This window comes from Myripristis murdjan, chromosome 9 (assembly GCF_902150065.1).
Source record: "Myripristis murdjan chromosome 9, fMyrMur1.1, whole genome shotgun sequence".
Taxonomy (NCBI): domain Eukaryota; kingdom Metazoa; phylum Chordata; class Actinopteri; order Holocentriformes; family Holocentridae; genus Myripristis; species Myripristis murdjan.
Window position 1 is genome coordinate 280,083 of NC_043988.1, and position 21,013 is coordinate 301,095.

Genomic DNA, 21,013 nt, shown 5'->3' on the forward strand with positions numbered 1-21,013 from the left:
TTTGCATTATCTGGCCTTTCCAAATGATGACTATGATCAAGCCATAGCCTTAACAAGCTAATTAAGTTCTTAAACCTTGGGAAAGTTATCTGAGAGCTCAAATCCCTGGGGTGCCCAAACTTTTGCATGGTGCTCCTTTCCATTTTTTCACTCTAAAATTGTACAAAACAAAATTAATACATTGATCTTGCTTAAAATGTTGAAAAGAATGTTTAATCTTTAACTTATGCCTTTTGGAGATAAAAAACAAACAAACAAACAGTCAAACTGCTTTGTGATGTATTGCAAAACAGAGTATTAGTTTTAAAGTAGTTTAATGGTAGCGGTCTGAATCAGTGGTTCTAAATCAGATAGGAGTCCTTTGAAGTCTGTTGTTCTAGATGTTTTTCAAGATGGAATCATCTGCATCTGAGTTGCTGCTTAACATCAGTTGGCAACATTTCCTAGACAAAGATCTGTAAAATCTTGTTCACTTAGATCAGGTACAGCGGTACGTATAACACTGATTCTTGGGAATTTGGATAAAACAGGTTTTAATTTTGAAAAAAAAAGTGCGTTAAATTACAAAATCTGAAGGTATATCATTTTAGGCCAAGGTCTTGGCTGTTCAGCAATGTACCGGTGCAACCTCCTCATTTTGCATTTTTTTCATAAAATAGGTTTTTCCAGTTATTAGGCTACTTTGTTTTTGTCAAAACTATCACCGTAATGAATTTTTTTTAATTTGAAAAACATATTTTTGTATTAAACAGACTATTACTTTAATAACTCAACAGCACCAAAGAAACATATTGTAAGCATATTCATTTAAAACCAATATAACTGCCTCTGACGGTGGTGACACTAATCTGACAGTGGTGACAGTAGCCTCATTAAAACATACATTTCCAAAATTTATACCACTCAAGTCAATGGCTTCTTGCCTAGCAACTTTATTTAACTATATGGTACAAAAAATAACAATCCTGAGCACTGTTATAAGCATTTTTCAGACTTCAGTCATCACCGTCAGACGTCTGACGGTGGTGACAAAAACCTGCTCTTTCACATGATAAGCATGAGTTGTTCACATTAGCCAGCTTGTTTTCGCCCTGTTGCTACCTGCATCAGACCTCTTCTTAAAAAGTATACATTTATTCCATAATCTAATTTAATATTTTTTATACAAAAGTGACGGTGTTGACAATTTATGGTTGTGACAGTAACAGTGTCCCAAAATATGAAGACATTTAAGAGAAAATAGAAAACTTCCAGGAGCCTGAGTGGTCTTGAAGCATGCAGTAGAGCTGAAGGTTCGAAAAGGGCTCCTCAGGAATGTAATTGACCTTGTAGTTTTTTTATTATTATTTTTTAAATAAATATCTGACGGTGGTGACGAATATCTGGGACACATTTTGAGCAACCACAAAATAATAGTAAATATTGTTCAAAACCCATCGTTTGTAGTTTTTAATACATATTATTATGCACTTTTTCATGTGGTAAAGATATTATTCAATTAAATTATTACTTTTTGTTGTTTTAATCAAGTTGAAATGATTATCTCCTATCCGAGGACAACTGGTTTTGTAGGGCATGGGCCAACATATAATCATTCAATTAATACAAATTAAAAATAAACCTATGAAAAAACCTTACAAATGTGCAAAGGACCCCCTGATTATGCCCTTGATTCTTTTTATTCATTAAAATGTTGTAAATTTCCAGCAGAAATAGAATTTTTCTTAGTGGGACATGATTTATCCAAATTCTCAAGAATCAGTCATAACTGATGTTGGCGTTTGATTAAAAATCAGATCTAGATCAATCAGTGTGATCCACTTCTGGTGCGATGGATGTGAAGCAGTTTGATTACATAGTTGACTACATTTACATGCACACCATATTCCGGTTCAGGTCAATATTCCGGTTAAGGTAACTGCCCTGCGGCAACTGGAATATTACGTTTACATGTTACTTGGCATGTTCCTGTGTTTCGGCGTGTTCCTCTCTCTTACGTAATACGACACTCAGCCGCGGGGGGCAGCAGTACGCGTATAGGCGTCTAGTCTGCTGGAAATACAGAAGAAGAAGTCTTCTTCTTCTGTCGCTATTTCTGCTTTGTCTCCCATCAATATCCTCCATGATATTTAAGTCTTTGATCAGCTGAAAGCAGACTGCAGACTCCTGGGGCCTCATGTATAAAGCGTGCGTACGCACAAAAACGTGGCGTACGCCCTTTTCCACGGCAAGGTTCAGATGTATAAAGAGTGAAATGAGCGTGGAAATGTCTCACGCCAACTTCATAGCTGGCGTACACACGTTTCTACAGCTATTGTTCCTTTGGCGACACTTAGAGGTGATGCTGGGAAACTGTTGATAATATGAAAACAATTCGTCCCAGACACATGAACAATTAAAACTGATGAACAATTAATACACCCGCATGTCAAAGTGATGAAAATACCGGTACCGTGGCCTGGTTCAATGCACGATTCATACATTCTGAGGGAGCAGACTACAAACTGGCACTGTGCGCGATAGGTGGCTTCTTGGTGAGTAAATAATTTATTCGTTTAATTGTCCTAATATTAAGCCCCCTCATGCGCATTGAGCATGTGCGCCCCCAAATATGATCGTGTCTTCACAGCATCAGTACCAGTCTGTGGTTCAAGTTAGTGACTTGCTGTTTTTTGCTGGTTAAACTACAGCTTCAGAGCTTTCTGATTGTCTCTGTGTGTAAAGTACTCATGTCAATAGACCCGTGTGTCGGGCGCCCCGGTGGCTCACCGGCCAAGAGCGCGTACCGTGCAAAAAGGCTCAGTCCCGATCGCAGCGACTGGGGTTCGAATCCGGCCTCAGCTCCTTTGCTGCATGTTGTCCCCTGTTTATCTCTATTGTGACTATCAAATAAAGCAGAACTGCTAAAAAATAATATTAATAAACCCGTGCGTAAAGTGTGAAATGTCTTAATCATCCTCACCTTTTCCCCGGCGCACTTCTACATTCATTTACAACTAGATCCGTGTAAGTGGTGTATAAAATTAACAAGCAGTTAATGAATGCACATCTAACCGGGGAGGCCATTCGGCCCGGCAACATTTGATTTCAACCATATAAAAGAGGCAAGGACACAGAATTCACGTATTAACCAATTTTATTCAGCGTGTGTGCGCCTTTCCGACCCCACAGCATTGACAGCCCCACATACACTCCTCACTCCTCTTGCGTTTCGTGTTGGACAGCGTGCCAAACAAACGTCTCTAATTCACATTCCGTGAAATTTCTCTTTTTTCGGTCTTATTCATGTCAAGGGTTGTAGTTTTCTGATCATGCAGAGAGGGCAATCTCAGGTGCCGGGCTCATTTAAATATGATTTGCATATTTAAATGGGGGTGTGGAAAGGGAGGGGTCAGGTACGCCAACATGTGCGCTCAATTCTACGTTGATCGGGATGTTCAAAGGAAATGTGCTTGGATTCATGTGTACGCACAGATTTATACATCTGGATTTTTTTGGGCGTACACCGTTTTTTGGATTTGAGCGTATGCCATTTTCTAGTAGGAAATCCACGCAAGTCTTTATACATGAGGCCCCTGGTTCTTGCTGCTTTTCACCATGCTCTAGTGTGCACCATGTCGTTTTCCCCATAGACGTAATATACGTAAATTATATTATGTCTATGGTTTTCCCTGCTTGCAGTAACCATGGCAACAAAGACGCCCAGAATTCCTTGTGAATCGAGCATGCGCAGTCGTGACTGAATATTCTGGTTCTGGGCATTTTCCGACTAAGGTGTTTACATGCCTCAATATTCCGGTTGGAACAGGCATATGCCAGGGGTCTTATTCGGAATTCTCTCCAAACAGAATATGACCTTAATCAGGTTCGGTGCGTGTTTACATGACATGTGCGCAACCGGAATATTGCGAATATTCCGATTAAAACAGGAATATGGTGTGAATGTAAACGCACTCATTGATCAGCACTGCATTGGTTGTCTGTGGGAAACATACCACTTTCTAAGTCAACATTTTGATCAGATTCCACATGAATACCAATATATGTATTACTATGATTTCATAGTAATACATTTACTAATAATACATTAATATGAGCTCTGTCACTGACAGAGCTTAAAATCAGAGCAGAATAGGGGTGTATATGACATAAGTAAAGTATGTAAAGCAAATTTGTAAAGTTAGCAAGTGCAGTAGGTTTACTAACAACACAGCTGTTGCTCTCCAGTCATTGTCACTTCTGTCATCTTCAGTGGAGCTTTATTGGAGTCTGGATTAATTATATGTCTACATTACGTGATTCTGAAATTTCTATGCCTATTTTTGAGGGGGAAAAAAATGTTTAAACAGCCTTACCATGACCCACCTGTCTCCATGCTGGGACCCATTAGTGGGTTGGGATTCACAGTTTGAAAATCACGGACTTAGACCACTACTGTAGTGCCACCATCAAGACTTTCAGAAAGAGAGAAAGAAATAAAGTAAGTAAGTTAGTGAATAATTTGGGTCTTGGCTGCTACAGTAACCTCTATCAGTCAGGTGTCTAGTACAGTATCGTGAAATGTCTTTCCCTGCTGTGTATGTTGTAGCTGTGCGGCGCATTTGTGGTGGCTTTCGGTGAGTTCCAGATGATGCACTCCAAGTTTGGTTCCCTCATCACCTCCTTCTGGCCCATCTACCCTGCCAACACCCTGGTTGTGACTGGCACAATAGTTACCTGTGTGTGTTACCTGGGAGTGTTAGGAGGCCTGAAGGAGAACCGTTGCATGCTCATCACTGTGAGGCTATGGCACACACACACACACACACACACACACACACACACACACACACACAATGGGAGGTGAAATGTGCCTTCTAAAAACAAGATGCACTTATTTACACGTGTGATTTTCACTAAAAGTTTCATTTGTGCACTTATGTGTGTCTGTAGTCCGGTTTCCATCCAAATATTGCAAATTTTAACCGACTTTTCAGAAAATCGGCAAAATGAAATGCAAATTTATGCGTGTTTCCATCCACTTCTGTTATGCAAATGTACAGTGTTGGAAAAAAGTTTTCGGACACCCCATGCATTTGTGAAATATTGCATTAACAAATCACTCTTAGGTCTTCAAGGACAGTTTCTTTTAGTAAAGTCACAGCCAAAATACTAAACAAATCCTAAAAAAGCCATTAAAAACTTAAAATTGATTGGTTCCATAAAAATACATAAGAAATTTTGAGTATTGGGTCATCTTGGTACCAGTGATGAAGGTCGTTCTTTTTATTAAAAGACACAATTTTTGTTTCCAAGCTTGGTGTCTATATAAAGCCAGCACATTTGAAAGTTCTTCAGACACAAAAATGGCTAAAACAAGGAACCTAATGCACTAAACACGCCTTAAGATAAAGATTAAACTGTCAAGAATTTAGTTTTGTTCGTTTTTCTTGTAAACAATAAACAAAAAAAATATAATTTGTATTTGTTTGTATCTGTCTAATGCAGCCACACCTTTTGAAACACAAAAAAGATTTTTCCACAAATATTTCATGATAATATTTGAGATTGTGAGATTGTGTAAAATTTTAAGGGTGTCCGAAAACTTTTTTTCACCACTGTATACACTACTCACAAAAAGTTAGGGATATTTGGCTTTCGGGTGAAATTTCAGGATGAACCTAAAATGCATTCTAACCTTTACAGGTGAACTTAATGTGACCTTCTGTAAACTTTTGAATACACATGTCCAACTGTTCAGTGTTTCAGTACTTTTTGCACAAGTTGCTGTTCTCTAACAAGGAGTTTAACGGCAAAATTCACATCAGGTGTTTGATGCTCCAGCTCATCGAGGTCGTATCATTAGGGAACGGCTGCTGGAGACTGGGGTACCTCAAATGGAGTGGCCTGCATTTTCTCAGACCTGAATCCCATAGAAAACCTATGGGATCAGCTGAGTCACCGTGTAGAGGCTCGGAGCTCTGTACCCCAGAACCTCAATGTCCTGAGGGCCGCCCTTCAAGAAGAGTGGGATGCCATGCCTCAGCAGACAATAAGTCGACTTGTGAACAGCATGAGACATCGTTGTCAAGCTGTAATTGATGCTCAAGGGCACATGACAAGTTATTGACACTGACATTTTTTGTTGTGGTATATCCACCACTGATGTTGGCTTTTGTTTCAAGAAATTGTTTGAGATGAGGAAATCACCAGTGTATGCTTCTACTTAAATGCCCTACTTTCATGATATAATATCACTGTAGCGTGAACATTTTACATTTTCCATAAATTTCACCCAAAGGCCAAATATCCCTAACTTTTTGTGAGTAGTGTATATCATCGAGGTAAGCATTAGGGCACCAATTCTCCAGCCGGGTGTCATTATACCACTGCAGAAGAAGAGGGCGCAACATGATGACATATTACAGGCACAAATTCAGTCAAAAATTGTTTGCTCTCCAGTATAGCATTAAAAGAAAAGTCTCTTCTTCGGTTCAAACATAACGGGTGTTGTTGTCATCTGCTGCCACTTTTTGTCTGTACAGTGGAGTGGAAGTCACGTGATTATGAACATCACCGTTTGTTTGCTAAACCTGTTTCCATAGCATATTTGCATTTTCTTTTTACCGATACACCAACTTTTCCACTTCACCCAAGCGTGAAAACTTTTTTTGCGATATTTGGGGATTTTTTTTTTTCTTCGAATTTTCAGTGTTTCCATTCAGGTTTTTAATGCGCAAAATAAAAATGTGAATAAAAACAGATGGATGGAAACCCACTTTGTGTGTGATTAGCAGAACTCCACCTTGCAGCCAGATGTGCATGCACATGTGACTCTCACGTACATACACATGAATGCCTACAATTTATGTGTGTGCTTCCTGCAACCAACCACACTGATGCACGTATGCTAAGAATTTCCCAATTTGGGATCAATAAAGTATATTTATCTATCTATCTATCTATGCAATTATGTCCCTCATTTTAGGCATCCATTCATTTCTTATGGGCAAAAATTTGTGTGTAACTGGAGTTGTGGGAAAGTAATAGCACACTTCTCACGATCAGGACCATACCAGTGATTCTTACTGTTTGGCCTATTTACTACTATTTACTACAGTTTACCCACATTTCACTTTGAAACAAGCCATTTTGCAAATTATGCAAGGGTACTAAAGATTTCATAACACATAATCAAAATCTCTGGATTTTCAAATTTGAAGTTTTGGTTTAAACAGCTACCTTATAATGCCCTTCTTCTGTGTCTAACAAATTCACCATTCATAAACCATGCAACTTATATTTGGCAGTGCAAAGCAAACGTTTCTTGGTGACTATTTTCCAGCACATGACCGTTACACTCTGCTTAATCAAGTCATCAAAACACAGCAGTGCTGCTGCTTTTAATAAGGATAACTTCATTACGGTGAAAGAATACTGGTGTAAAGAAAGTTTGAAGTCTCTGAAAATTAGGTCTGTACATACACTACTCACAAAAAGTTAGGGATATTCGGCTTTCGGGTGAAGTTTCAGGATGAACCTAAAATGCATTATAACCTTTACAGGTGAACTTAATGTGACCTTCTGTAAACTTTTGAATGCACATGTCCAACTGTTCAATGTTTCAGTACTTTTTGCATAAGTTGCTGTTCTCTAACAAGGAGTTTAACGGCAAAATTCACATCAGGTGTTTGATGCTCCAGCTGCTGGAGACTGGGGTACCTCAATGGAGTGGCCTGCACTTTCTCCGGACCTGAATCCCATAGAAAACCTATGGGATCAGCTGAGTCGCAGTGTAGAGGCTCGGAGCTCTGTACCCAAGAACCTCAATGTCCTGAGGGCCGCCCTTCAAGAAGAGTGGGATGCCATGCCTCAGCAGACAATAACTCAACTTGTGAACAGCATGAGACGTCATTGTCAAGCTGTAATTGATGCTCAAGGGCACATGACAAGTTATTGACACTGACATTTTTTGTTGTGGTATATCCATCACTGTTGTTGGCTTTTGTTTCAAGAAATTGTTTGAGATGAGGAAATCACCAGTGTATGCTTCTACTTAAATACCCTACTTTCATGATATAATATCACTGTAGCGTGAACATTTTACATTTTCCTTAAATTTCACCCGAAAGCCAAATATCCCTAACTTTTTGTGAGTAGTGTATTCTCATTCATCCAGGCCATAGGCATCTCAAGGAAACTGAATCAAGTCAACTGGACTTAGTTGTATGGCTTAGAAGACGTTTCGTTCCTTACCCAAGTGGCACCCAAACACACCCACTTTTGTGTGACCTAGACGAATGAGAATATGCATAGACATATTTCCGAGAATTTTCAGGTTGAATACCATTAAAATGGTGCAGAAATTTAAAAAGATGGCTCGGAAAATTGCTGATTACAGGAACCACTTATGGTTCAACCTAAGATGGAGACAGAACAGGCTAATACCGACTAGCCTACCAACTAGCCTATGCCACAGAGTGGACAAAATCTTAGAAAAAGCCCAGATCCACCTGTTAAATGAGCGAATAGGCCAGATTCATTTTACCATTGAGGGGCTGAAGGTAAAAGCTGACCAATTACTCCAAAAATTAAAACCAATCCTGCCTGTTGCAGTCTTGGAAAAGGTCACTAATTTCACTCAGAAAGCCCAACTTTGCCCAACACACTAAGAGCAATGAAAGACAGAGAAGAAAATTTCATAACTTACAATGCAAGGCAAACAACTCAAAGAAAACCGAATTGCTTACCTGGCAGCAAAAGGCAGACCAACTCACACATGAGGGAACACAAAACAGATGGGTAAAGAACTTATCAGACAGGGAACTTATCCACCATGAAAAAGAGGTCCTAGCAAAAGGACTAAACTTTCCCATTACACCAAAGCAAGTGCTTATAGTTGAGCTCATCACAGCGACTGAATCAGTTATAAGGAAAAACAATCTAACAGAAACCGAACCTGAGCAGCTGAGGTTAAAGATGTCAGCAGCCCTGGCCAATACAAAGGCCCCCTCTTCTAACCTCTCTATCCAAGAGAGAGAAGCGGGGACATCCCTTAGCAACGACACTATCCTCCCAGCAGGGAGGGAAGTGCGCTGTAGTTCTAAACACAACTGACTACCAGGACAAGGTCTATATGCTACTGAATGACACCAGCACCTATGTAAAAACTAAAATGAGATCCATCAAACGGTTACAAGAAAAAGGTTAGAGATTGTTGCAAAGAGATGGACTCATTGACCACCAACAGTACCTCCATCTATATCCCCAGGACGCTGTTCCATGTCAATATGGATTCCCCACAATACACAAGGAACCCCCCCACCCCCACCCCCGGCCCATTGTCAGCAGTATCAACTCTGTTATATACAACATTGCTGAGCACATAGCCAACATCTTGGCTCCTTTGGTGGGCAAGACCCCCTATCACATACAAAACTCTTTGGATTTTGTGAACAAGGTCCAGGGCTTGAAACTGGATACAGATGAAACCATGGTGTCCTTTGACATGACCACTCTGTTCATCTGCATTCCAATCAAGGAAGAAGTAGAAGCTGTAAGGCGGCACTTGCTAGAGGACAGCACTTTTCTGAGCAGATCCAACCTCAACCCAGACCAGATTTGATTGATTTTGTCTGAACACCACCTATTTCTGTTTCAACAACAAATTTTACAGACAGAAGCACGGCTGTGCTATGGGCTCACCAGTATCTCCCATTGTAGCCAACCTATACATGGAGGAAGTAGAACACAAGGCTCTGAATGCCTACAGAGGAACAACTCCAAGCCACTGGTACAGATACACTATATTACCAAAAGTATTTGCTCACCCATTCAAATGATCAGAATCAGGTGTCCTAATCACTTGGCCTGGCCACAGGTGTATAAAATCAAGCACTCAGGCATGCAGACTGTGAAACAAGACATTTGTGAAAGAATGGGCCGCTCTCAGGAGCTCAGTGAATTCCAGCGTGGAACTGTCATAGGATGCCACCTGTGCAACAAATCCAGTCGTGAAATTTCCTCGCTCCTAAATATTCCACAGTCAACAGTCAGCTCTATTATAACAAAATGGAAGCGTTTGGGAACAACAGCAACTCAGCCACGAAGTGGTAGGCCACGTAAAGTAATGGAGAGGGGTCAGCGGATGCTGAAGCGCATAGTGCAAAGAGGTCGCCGACTTTCCGCACAGTCAATTGCTACAGAGCTACAAACTTCATGTGACCTTCAGATTAGCCCAAGTACAGTATGCAGAGAGCTTCATGGAATAGGTTACCATGGCCGAGCAGCTGCAGCCAAGCCACACATCACCAAGTGCAATGCAAAGCGTCGGATGCAATGGTGTAAAGCACGCCGCCACTGGCCTCTAGAGCAGTGGAGACGCGTTCTCTGGAGTGATGAATCACGCTTTTCCATCTGGCAATCTGATGGACGAGTCTGGGTTTGGAGGTTGCCAGGAGAACGGTACATTTCAGACTGCATTGTGCCGACTGTGAAATTTGGTGGAGGAGGAATTATGGTGTGGGGTTGTTTTTCAGGAGCTGGGCTTGGCCCCTTAGTTCCAGTGAAAGGAACTTTGAATGCTTCAGGATACCAAAACATTTTGGACAATTCCATGCTCCCAACCTTGTGGGAACAGTTTGGAGCGGGCCCCTTCCTCTTCCAACATGACTGTGCACCAGTGCACAAAGCAAGGTCCATAAAGACATGGATGACAGAGTCTGGTGTGGATGAACTTGACTGGCCTGCACAGAGTCCTGACCTGAACCCGATAGAACACCTTTGGGATGAATTAGAGCGGAGACTGAGAGCCAGGCCTTCTCGACCAACATCAGTGTGTGACCTCACCAATGCGCTTTTGGAAGAATGGTCAAAAATTCCTATAAACACTCTCCTCAACCTTGTGGACAGTCTTCCCAGAAGAGTTGAAGCTGTAATAGCTGCAAAAGGTGGACCGACATCATATTGAACTCTATGGGTTAGGAATGGGATGGCACTTCAGTTCATAGTATGAGTAAAGGCAGGTGAGCGAATACTTTTGGTAATATAGTGTATGTGGACCACACATGGGTCAAAATCAAAACCCAGAGGTGCAAGCTTTTACTGAACACCTCAACTTGGTGGACAAAAATATCAAATACATAAGGGAAAATGTGAAGGACAACCAGTTACCTTTCTTGGACTGTGATGTGCATACTAGGAAAGACTGGAGCCGGAGTGTACAGAAAACCCACACATACAGATCAATACCTACTCTTAACTCCTACTGGAACATAAACCGGGTGTTATCAGAACCCTGCAACACAGAGCTAATAATATACCCACCAGTACTCAGGCTCAAGTAGATGAGCACATACACCTTAGGGGAGCACTTAAAACCTGTGGCTACCCCAGCTGGACTTTTGGAAAAATGGCAACACATTTCAGAAAGAATATCAACACTGTGGATGAGGCATAAAAGAAGCCATCTACAGTATATCAAGGTGGGAAAACCTTCCTTTAACAGGGGAGGGGGTTTACGCCACCACCTAGCTTCCATCTACAATATTGTCCTTTCATCTCTGCCAAGAGAAATTCTCCAGCTCAGTCTCAAAGGGTCATGACCATTCACAATTGATCTCATGTGACTCTAATGTCACCTCATGTGACTCAAACGATTCTGACAACGATCGGCGTCATGCGACTCCAACCACTGTAACGACAGTTGTTACAACTCAGTGGAGCACTAATTAGCCACACCCTGGGCCCCATGGGCCATCAATATCACGGATGTTGGGTGACATACTCACTGAGGATAAATACCTGAGCTCCTCACCAATTAGTTAGACTAACCAGTCGGGTCTAGTGAACAGCATGAACTGAGTAACCCACTTGGATAAGGGGTGAAATGTCTTCTAAGACATATAATTAAGTCCTGTTGACCTGATTCAATTTCCTTGAGAAGGGAATTTCCTTCTGAAGATTAATTTTCATGTCTTAGTGGAATGAATGGAAACCAAAGGCGGATAAAGGAAGAAAAATGATATTGGAGTTCTATTATACAACTGCTCGCTATGGGAAAAGATAACCAGAAATGTGAAGTACATGTGGATATTAGGCTAAACATGCAAAACCAATGGTATGTTCCTTTAAGAGTTAAGGCCAGATTACGGTTCTGCGGACACTTGACGCAATGCACATGCAGTTGCCACACAGGTGTTGTGTGCCCAATATACCTCTGCGTTAAACGCTAAGCAATTCTCTGCCAAAGCGCTATGGGGTGCGTTTTTTTCTGCAGACCAAGACCCTGTGGCGTATGGTCGCTGCTCTTCCTGTTGTTGTGCCGGCAGCGCCATTTTTAAAAGGAGCAGCAGTAGATCCAGATCCAGCATGATCCAAACTTTCCAAGCAATTTGAAATCAACCGATGAGTCGAGATGCAATCACAACAGCAGTTCTTTTAAAAATGACACTGCCGGCACAACAACAGGACGTGGCGCTGGAGGGGCGAAATGCCGGAAATAATGTAATTCGGCGGACCAATCATAGCTCTTGTTGTCTGTGGGGGGCCTGCATGGGGGCTGCGTAGGGTCCGCATAGTTACAATTTTTCAGAGGTGCGCGGCAAGTCTCTGCAGCAGTGGCACAACCCCCGTAAGTTTCACACAACCCCTGTAAGCTTTGCGTACACAGAACCGTAATCCGGCCTTTACAGGCATGCATGTATGTGCATGTGTCTTGTTTTTGCATGGCACATTCTACATTACATCCATATTACTAAATACTGCATATCTATAACACAAACAAAAGCAGAACAAACTGTGACTTGTTTTCTAGTTTTTCATCCTTCTCTTCATTCTGATGTTGGTGGAATTGGCCATGGCATGTGTCTTCTTGGTCTACAGTCGAGAGGTATGTCTTCAAGTGTAAGTTTATACAGCAGTGGTCCCCAAACTACGGCCCACGGGCCGGATATGGCCCGCCTCCACATTAGGCCCGGCCCCCTGAACAATACCAGAGACGCATTATGATTTTTTTTTTTTCAGTCTGGCCACGCGATCGAGACCAATACACGCATAGAACGTGACAAGCCTACTGGAACCTACAAAAGGATTTTAAGGAAGGAACACAAGAACTTTGAGAGACTGCTCATGTGAGTCATTTAAGCAGTGGCGGTTCTGCCTATGTTGCCGCTCTAGGCGAAATTACTGGCTTGCGCCCTTTCATGTTAGTACTCCAACCGGGGCAGCATCAGTCGCCATCAGGCGAGCCGGCACTGGCCGGCATTAAGCCGCTCACCTGTCAGATCCGGCAGACCAGACCGGGTGGGCGCGGTACCGGCCGGTGCCGCGGCCAGCCCGCCGGCCCGCCTGATGCCGCCTGATGGTACTGATGACATGTGCGGGTCAATACGGTAGTCTAGAAAACTGGCGATTTTTTTTTTCTTGTGCGCCCCCAAGTAGATTGCGCCCTGGCCCACACTGCCCATAGCAAAAACCGTCCCTGCATTTAAGTAAGAGATTCTGCTCTGACAACTAAGCTGAACTTTTACCTGTTAAGATTGTGCACGGCACAACAGAAAGTTAATGTTCCATGGACTTTTTTTTTCCTGTGAAGAACCCAGAGAGTTATTATTTATTTCATAAATAGTGTTATTATATATTTCCTGACTTTATTTTTTCTGTGAACCCAGAGAGGGTTATTTGGTTATTATTTATTTCACAAATAGTGCTATTTATGTCCTGACTTTATTTTTTTCTGTGAAGAACCCAGAGAGGGTTATTTGATTTTTATTGATTTCATTAATAGTGTAATTTATTTCATTAATAGTGTTATTATTTATTTCCTGAGTTTTTTTTCTGTGAAGATCCCGGAAAGGGTTATTAATATTTGGTTATGTGTGGCTTTCTGGAAAACAATCAATGTTTACATTTAGACACCCCTGCAATCGTCACACTTTTTCTGTTACAAACTGACCCCGGCCCCCCATCAGAGAAGGGAAAAGTTATGTGGCCCTCACAGGAAAAAGTTTGGGGACCCCTGTTATACAGTATGAATATACAAGCGCAGTACTTCTAACAGCCTGAGCAGTCGATCCTGTTTTTTCAATTCTGTGTGCATGTTCAGTTTTTAGTCAGCAAATGTGTCCAAACAAAATTATTCCAATTATTTTTATTGAATAAAAAGTTTATTCAAGATTCATAAAGTTTATTGTCCATGAATGCATGCATGAACTGTAATTTATTTTATGGCAAGGTGCATGGCTCACACAATTATATACTAGGGCGTACATTTGATTTTGACATTGGTGGGTGATGTGGAAAACTTCAGTCCAAATCAGGCCAGATTGACTGCAGAAAACTTCTTAGACTTGGTACCAAAAAACACCAATAAAATAAGTCTTGGAGGCTCCAAAAATCAAGACTGAGAATCAGGCAGAATCTTGAGCAGGCAGGTTTATTTTCATTCGAGATCTCAAATGGAAACAAACAGTGAGTCGGTCACCCAGGAAGACGACTGGCGTTCTTAGTTTTTACACCTGTTTATATATTCTCCGATCCCTGGGTGCCCCCCCTTACTATTTTCCTTTGTCAGCAATTTGCTAGATAAGAAGAGGGCTAATTGGGCACACTCAAAGTAGGTCAAGCTTTGAACTGAAGTCAAGAATAACCCGCAAACCTCAATCCATCACATTTTGTGATCAGTGCAGGTGGATGTCTATTCATTTAAAAATATAGTCAGGCCTTCTTAAATAGGCCGGGAGCCAGGTCCACCCCTCAGGATGTTTTTTGCTAAGTTTTTTTCACTATGATTTCCTGTTATCTTATACCTTGGGCCATCACGAGTTGATACCGACCACTCCCAACTCGGTGACGTTTGGTCTTAGGGGCCAAAAAAACCCTTTTTGGGAAAAGCTCCTGGCGAAATTATGTAATTGTACATATTAAGGTACTGCAACTGCACAAATGGTTGGAAAACCCTCAAATTCTGCAAGATGTATCCTGACACATAGGGGAAACTACCAGAAAAAGATCCAGGGGTGTCCTGCCTTTCAGTTCTCAAATATCACCTTCAACATACCCCAAAAGACAAAAAAAATGTCTGTCCGCCTGAAAACTCACCATCAAAAGTGCTCAGTTTCAAACAATTCATTATTGTTTCACTACCTATAATGTTTATTAAAAACTTCCCACATTTCTAAGCTTCAATTTAAGTCCAAGGTGACCTTTCCATCTATAGGATTACAGCTGCTATGACCAAAGTTTTCCACTTTACCCCAAATCGGGAAAAAACTGAAAATTCCAGTATTACCATTTCAAAAGGGCTTAAGCATATTTTCTGGAATCTAAACCCAATCTTAAACAAGAGGTGAGACTTCAGTTACATCTTGATATACTATCTGAAGTGTGAATTACATGAAAAGAGAATAATGTTACGCCCCCAGATGGACCAGGGTATCAAGGTGCAACATTAAACAACATCATACAAAACCAGGTAATCATATGAGATTTATTAAAGAACTCAGTCCTGACACGGAATAAATGACTCGAGTCAACATTTCTTAACTATAGATAAACATTCTGCATAGTCAAATATCGAAAATAGAACACATTTCTATGGTTCTTAGATATTTTTGCTACTGTACTTTGACCACTGGTCATATCAGTTTATTGTATTAGTGTAGACTATGTCCCAGAAGATGCATTTTTTAAGTTTTATTCATGCTATCTCTTGATGCTTTTAGTGTGGCAGCAGTTGTCTGGGATATGTGATCTGGCTACACTGATAACATTTCTCTGCACCAGGATGTGTCCTCAATGTGTTCATGAAATACCTGGACTATTTGAGGATTGTAGTATGGTTTTGCTACTCTGAGCAGTGATGTAGAATGTTGTTTAGGAGGGCTTTGTTTGATGATGATCTTATATACTACCAGTCAAAAGTTTGTACACACCTTCTCATTCAATGTTTTTTCTTTATTTTTATTACTTTCTACATTGTAGATACAAATATATGAAGCAAGATATATGAAATTATGTAGCAAAGGAAAAAAAAATTGTTAAATAACTCTAAATATGTTTTATATTTTAGGTTCCTCAAAGTAGCCACCCTTTGCTTTGTTGACAGTGCTGCAAACCGACCCAGGAAAGGAAGACCAAGGGCACTATTTTCCCGGCGCAGTGAGGCGAACCCCGCGCAGAGCTATTTTGGACCAGCGCAACCTGAGGGGCGCACAGTTTGGTATTTTGGCAGACCGACATGTGCTGAGATGGGAGTGACGGCGCAGCAGGGAGAGGTGTCGACAGATTCAGCTTGGTGCAGTGACATTTTCATGCTAAAAGGCTTTGCCTAGGTGCGCCCAAAGCTCGCCATCTGAAACCAGCCCTGCGTTCCAAATCGCATACTTATACTTTTTACTTTTAGTATGTACTGCAGCTGCCCATACAAAGTATGTAGTTTAGTATGCAATATGCATGCGAATGCATACTATTGGGACACACTACATACATCGTCCCTGAAGTCCGACCCTCTGGCTCACTTCCGCCGCCGTCTGTAGCGGCAAATTTGAATGTTGTTGTCAAAATGCCGGTGCTGTTTCATACTGCACTGTCGTCTGTCATATTTCTTATCTTCTGTCTTCCTGTCGCTTCTGCTGTACCTGAGCCAGTTTTGTGCGTTATGTGTGTTTTGTTGTCGTCCGTATGTGTGCGTGGCTTGTACACACAACTCAATCAGTGCGATGTAACTTCCACTGCGCAAAGGATTGTGGGTCAGAATGGCCAGAGCAGCATGCTGAAATCCATACTGCGAAATCTGACCGGATGTACTAGAACATCCTGGTACTCTTGGCATACTGCATCTGACATACTATGTATTGGGACATACTAAATCTTTTTTTCCCTACTAAATAGTATGGTAGTATGGGTATTGGAACGCAGGGCAGGTCTACTTTCAGCACAGGTGGAGCGGAGCTGGCGCAGTGGAAGTTTGGCTGACCGGTGCGCAGTGTGCACACGTCACCAAAACCTCACAATCAGCACAAACGGTGCCAATCTCCTTTGATCTGACATCAGTTGTGACAGGACAGTCGATATGGAGATAAATTTAGGTGCTGATTGAGATAGTAGCATTGAATAGTGGTTTTTGTCAGTATTTATTGCGTTGTTAATGTACCTGACATTCTGGACACCTGCCTGTGAGGTTTTGGTGACGTGTGCGCACTGCGCACCCGTCAGCCAAACTTCCACTACGCCGGCTCCGCTCCGCCTGTGGCAGCAGACCTCCATGTCAATTGTGTAAACGTTCATTACGCCTTCGCGCAGCGCATTTTAAAGGCGAGGACAGGGGCTCATTTGATTGGTTTAAAGTGAATCGGCAAACCCACTCCATGCCTTCTCTCCTCCCTTGTGCCGGTAGGAGGAACGGCGGAGTACTTGCGCCACGGCACATGGCGTGCCAAAATTGCAAAATCCGCCTGGCCACACCCAGTTGGCAAAGCGAAGTGCAGCTGTGCTGCACCCCCGCCTCGCCTGGTCTGCGAAAATAGAGCCCCAAGAGTCACCTCTGCTGCTGAGGATAAGTTCATCTGAGTCACCAGCCTCAGAAATGGCAAGTTAACAGCACCTCAGATTAGAGCCCAGATAAATGCCACACAGAGTTCTAGTGGCAGACACATCTCTACATCAACTGTGCAGAGGAGACTGCGCCAATCAGGCCTTTATGGTCAAATAGCTGCTAAGAAACCACTACTAAGGAAAAGCAACAAACAGAAGAGATTCGTGGAAATCTGTGCTTTGGTCTGATGAGTCCAAATCTGAAATCTTTGGTTCCATCCATCATGTCTTTGTGCGACGCAGAAAAAGTGAATGGATGGTCTCTACATGCATGGTTCCCACCATGAAGCGTGGAGGAGGAGGTGTGATGGTGTGGGGGGACTTTGCTGGTGACACTGTTGGGGATTTATTCAAAACTGAAGGCACACTGAACCAGCATGGCTACCACAGCATCCTGCAGCGACATGCCATCCCATCCGGTTTGGGTCCTGGTCCAACCCGGTTAGTTGGACCATCATTTATTTTTCAACAGGACAATGACCCCAAACACACCCCCAGGCTGTGTAAGGGCTATTTGACCAAGAAGGAGAGTGATGGAGTGCTGCGGCAGATGACCTGGCCTCCACAGTCACCGGACCTGAACCCAATCCAGATGGTTTGGGGTGAGCTGGACCGCAGAGTGAAGGCAAAGGGGCCAACAAGTGCTAAACACCTCTGGGAACTCCTTCAAGACTGTTGGAAAACCATTTCAGGTGACGACCTCATGAAGCTCATCGAGAGAATGCCAAGAGTGTGCAAAGCAGTAATCAGAGCAAAGGGTGGCTATTTTGAAGAATCTAAAATATAAAACATGTTTTGAGTTATTTCACACTTTTTTACTACATGATTCCATATGTGTTCATTCATAGTTTTGATTCCTTCAGTGAGAATCTACAATGTAAATAGTCATGAAAATAAAGAAAAAACATTAAATGAGAAGGCGTGTCCAAACTTTTGAGTGGTAGTGTACATGTTGAGATACATTAGCTGCATACCATGATGTGAGGGGGAAGGGAGGGGGGTGGGGGGTTTGAACCACTTCATATGCACGCCTTAACAATAGTACGGCACACAGTCCTATGCCTGAATTAATAGCCTACACCTCTTACTAACGCTGTATAACTGCTGGTCATTGCATTAATATCCTACAACAGAACAGACATAGGATTATTATAAAGACAAAATTTGTCCCGATGGATCAGGTTAATTTCATATGAACAACAGATTTCCCGAGCATTTATATGGGCTACGCAAACTTCAATCCACATGATAAAAATTAATCCACGGACCACCAAAGTAACGTTTGACTGTTTAATTAAATCAACTTAAAATTACTCTGGCACGGTTGGAGGGGGTGTGTTCCAGTACAATACGAGCGCTCATGCACGAGCACATGCACGGTCACGCGAACGTGGATACGACGTAAATCATGCCGTCCTCCTGCTTCCGCAAAATTGTTTAATGCGCGCAGCGCAATTAACTGCGAATCACGGCATTGCACAATCAATAATCAATTGATAATAATTATAATCAACCAGATCCGGCAGACCTGACCGGGTGGCCACGCACTCCGTGTGGTGCTGGCCGGCACCGAGCAGGCACTGCTTGCCCAAAATTTCACAATCTTTCCAGCCAGGGGAGCTCATGTCACCACTAGGGGAGCTGTGCTCCCCTTAGCTCCCCCTTATTTCGCACCCTGATTAGCTGATAAAACTGTTACTGGCTTTTAATCGTCATCTTCCTCCTCTTCCTCATCATCACCATCCATTTTTGTTTGGATTTCATCAGTTAAGTCATCCTCATCTGTTTCCTCTTCTACCATGACATCGACAAGGGCTTTGGTGATGAACACCCTCAAACCATAGTGGCTCTACCTTGCCTGTCTCTGTGTTCATATGAAACCCATGTTCGAGAGGGGATGGGATCTCTGGGTACTGCTCATGAACCCTCTTCCAGACACATACCTGGAAGTTGACTCTTCTCATGTGCTGTAAGAGGACCCTCTTGCAAGGTGGGAAGGTTGAGAGGTCAACACACATCCCCTGTTTAAGCTTCAGGCTTGAGCCACACATCTTCTTCACCTTAACCTCTCTTGCCTCATCAACCTTTTTAACTCGGCGGCTGAAACCATATAGACAGGTGAACTCAGGTGAACTCCTCAACACAACTGAGAATAAGCTCATCAAGCTCCCAAGAGTTTCCCACTTCAGCAAAGATCTGAATAAACTTTGAGTTCTGGTTCACCATCTTTATGGGTCGCACCTTTCCTTTGCCTTTGAAGGCTGAAGTGCAGTCTGCACCGGTGAAAGCTTGCAAAGGCCAGCAGAGCTGAAAAGTGTTCCTCTGAATAATCTTCAGCCAGCTGGTTGATGTTGATAAGTTGACCTTCCATGTCAAAGATGATGGTGACAGTTGATGACTTGGCATAATACAGGAGGATGAAGTAAATGTCAGAATCCTTTGCTCTGACTCTGACTGTTGTGATGTGAGGCATTTTGGTTTGGAAAGGTGCGACCCATAAAGATGCTGATGAGCTTATTCTCAGTTTTATTCTTCTTCTTCTTATTTATTCTTATTCTCCCCTTGCAAGAGGGTCCTCTTACAGCACATGAGAAGAGTCAACTTCCAGGTATGTGTCTGGAAGAGGGCTCATGAGCAGTACCCAGAGATCCCATCCCCTCTCGAACATGGGTTTCATATGAACACAGACAGGCAAGCTAGAGCCACTATGGTTTGAGGGTGATGTCATCACCAAAGCCCTTGTCGATGTCTTAGTAGAAGAGGAAACAGATGAGGATGACTTAGCTGATGACATCCATACAAACATGGATGATGATGAGGAAGAGGAGGACGATGATGATTAAAAGCCAGTAGCATAGTTTTATCAGTTAATGTATCTCATGTATAATATCATCAAACAAAGCCCTCCTAAACAACGTTCTACATCACTGCTCAGACTAGCAAAACCATACTACAATCCTCAAATAGTCCAGGTATTTCATGAACACATTGAGGACACATCCTGGTGCAGAGAAATGTTATCAGTGTAGCCAGATCACATATCCCAGACAACTGCTGCCACACTAAAAGCATCAAGAGATAGCATGAATAAAACTTAAAAAATGCATCTTCTGGGACATAGTCTACACTAATACAATACACTGATATGACCAGTGGTCAAAGTACAGTAGCAAAAATATCTAAGAACCATAGAAATGTGTTCTATTTTCGATATTTGACTATGCAGAATGTTTATCTATAGTTAAAAAATGTTGACTCGAGTCATTTATTCCGTGTCAGGACTGAGTTCTTTAATAAATCTCATGATTACCTGGTTTTGTATGATGTTGTTTAATGTTGCACCTTGATACCCTGGTCCATCTGGGGGCGTAACATTATTCTCTTTTCATGTAATTCACACTTCAGATAGTATATCAAGATGTAACTGAAGTCTCACCTCTTG

The 21,013-nt window shown here is 42.2% G+C and overlaps 1 protein-coding gene across 3 annotated transcripts in view; it reads left to right on the forward strand.

Annotated features, from left to right (window-relative positions):
* LOC115365840 (leukocyte surface antigen CD53-like) overlaps positions 1 to 21,013 on the forward strand; it is a 51,065-nt gene that overhangs the window by 3,787 nt on the left and 26,265 nt on the right. For 2 of the 3 annotated variants that reach the window (XM_030061029.1, XM_030061032.1), the window contains 2 exons: positions 4,589 to 4,777; positions 12,794 to 12,868. In XM_030061029.1, coding sequence (XP_029916889.1) covers positions 4,589 to 4,777; positions 12,794 to 12,868 — 264 coding nt within the window. The remainder of the gene's footprint in view (positions 1 to 4,588; positions 4,778 to 12,793; positions 12,869 to 21,013) is intronic. The other variant, XM_030061030.1, reaches the window with a different exon arrangement.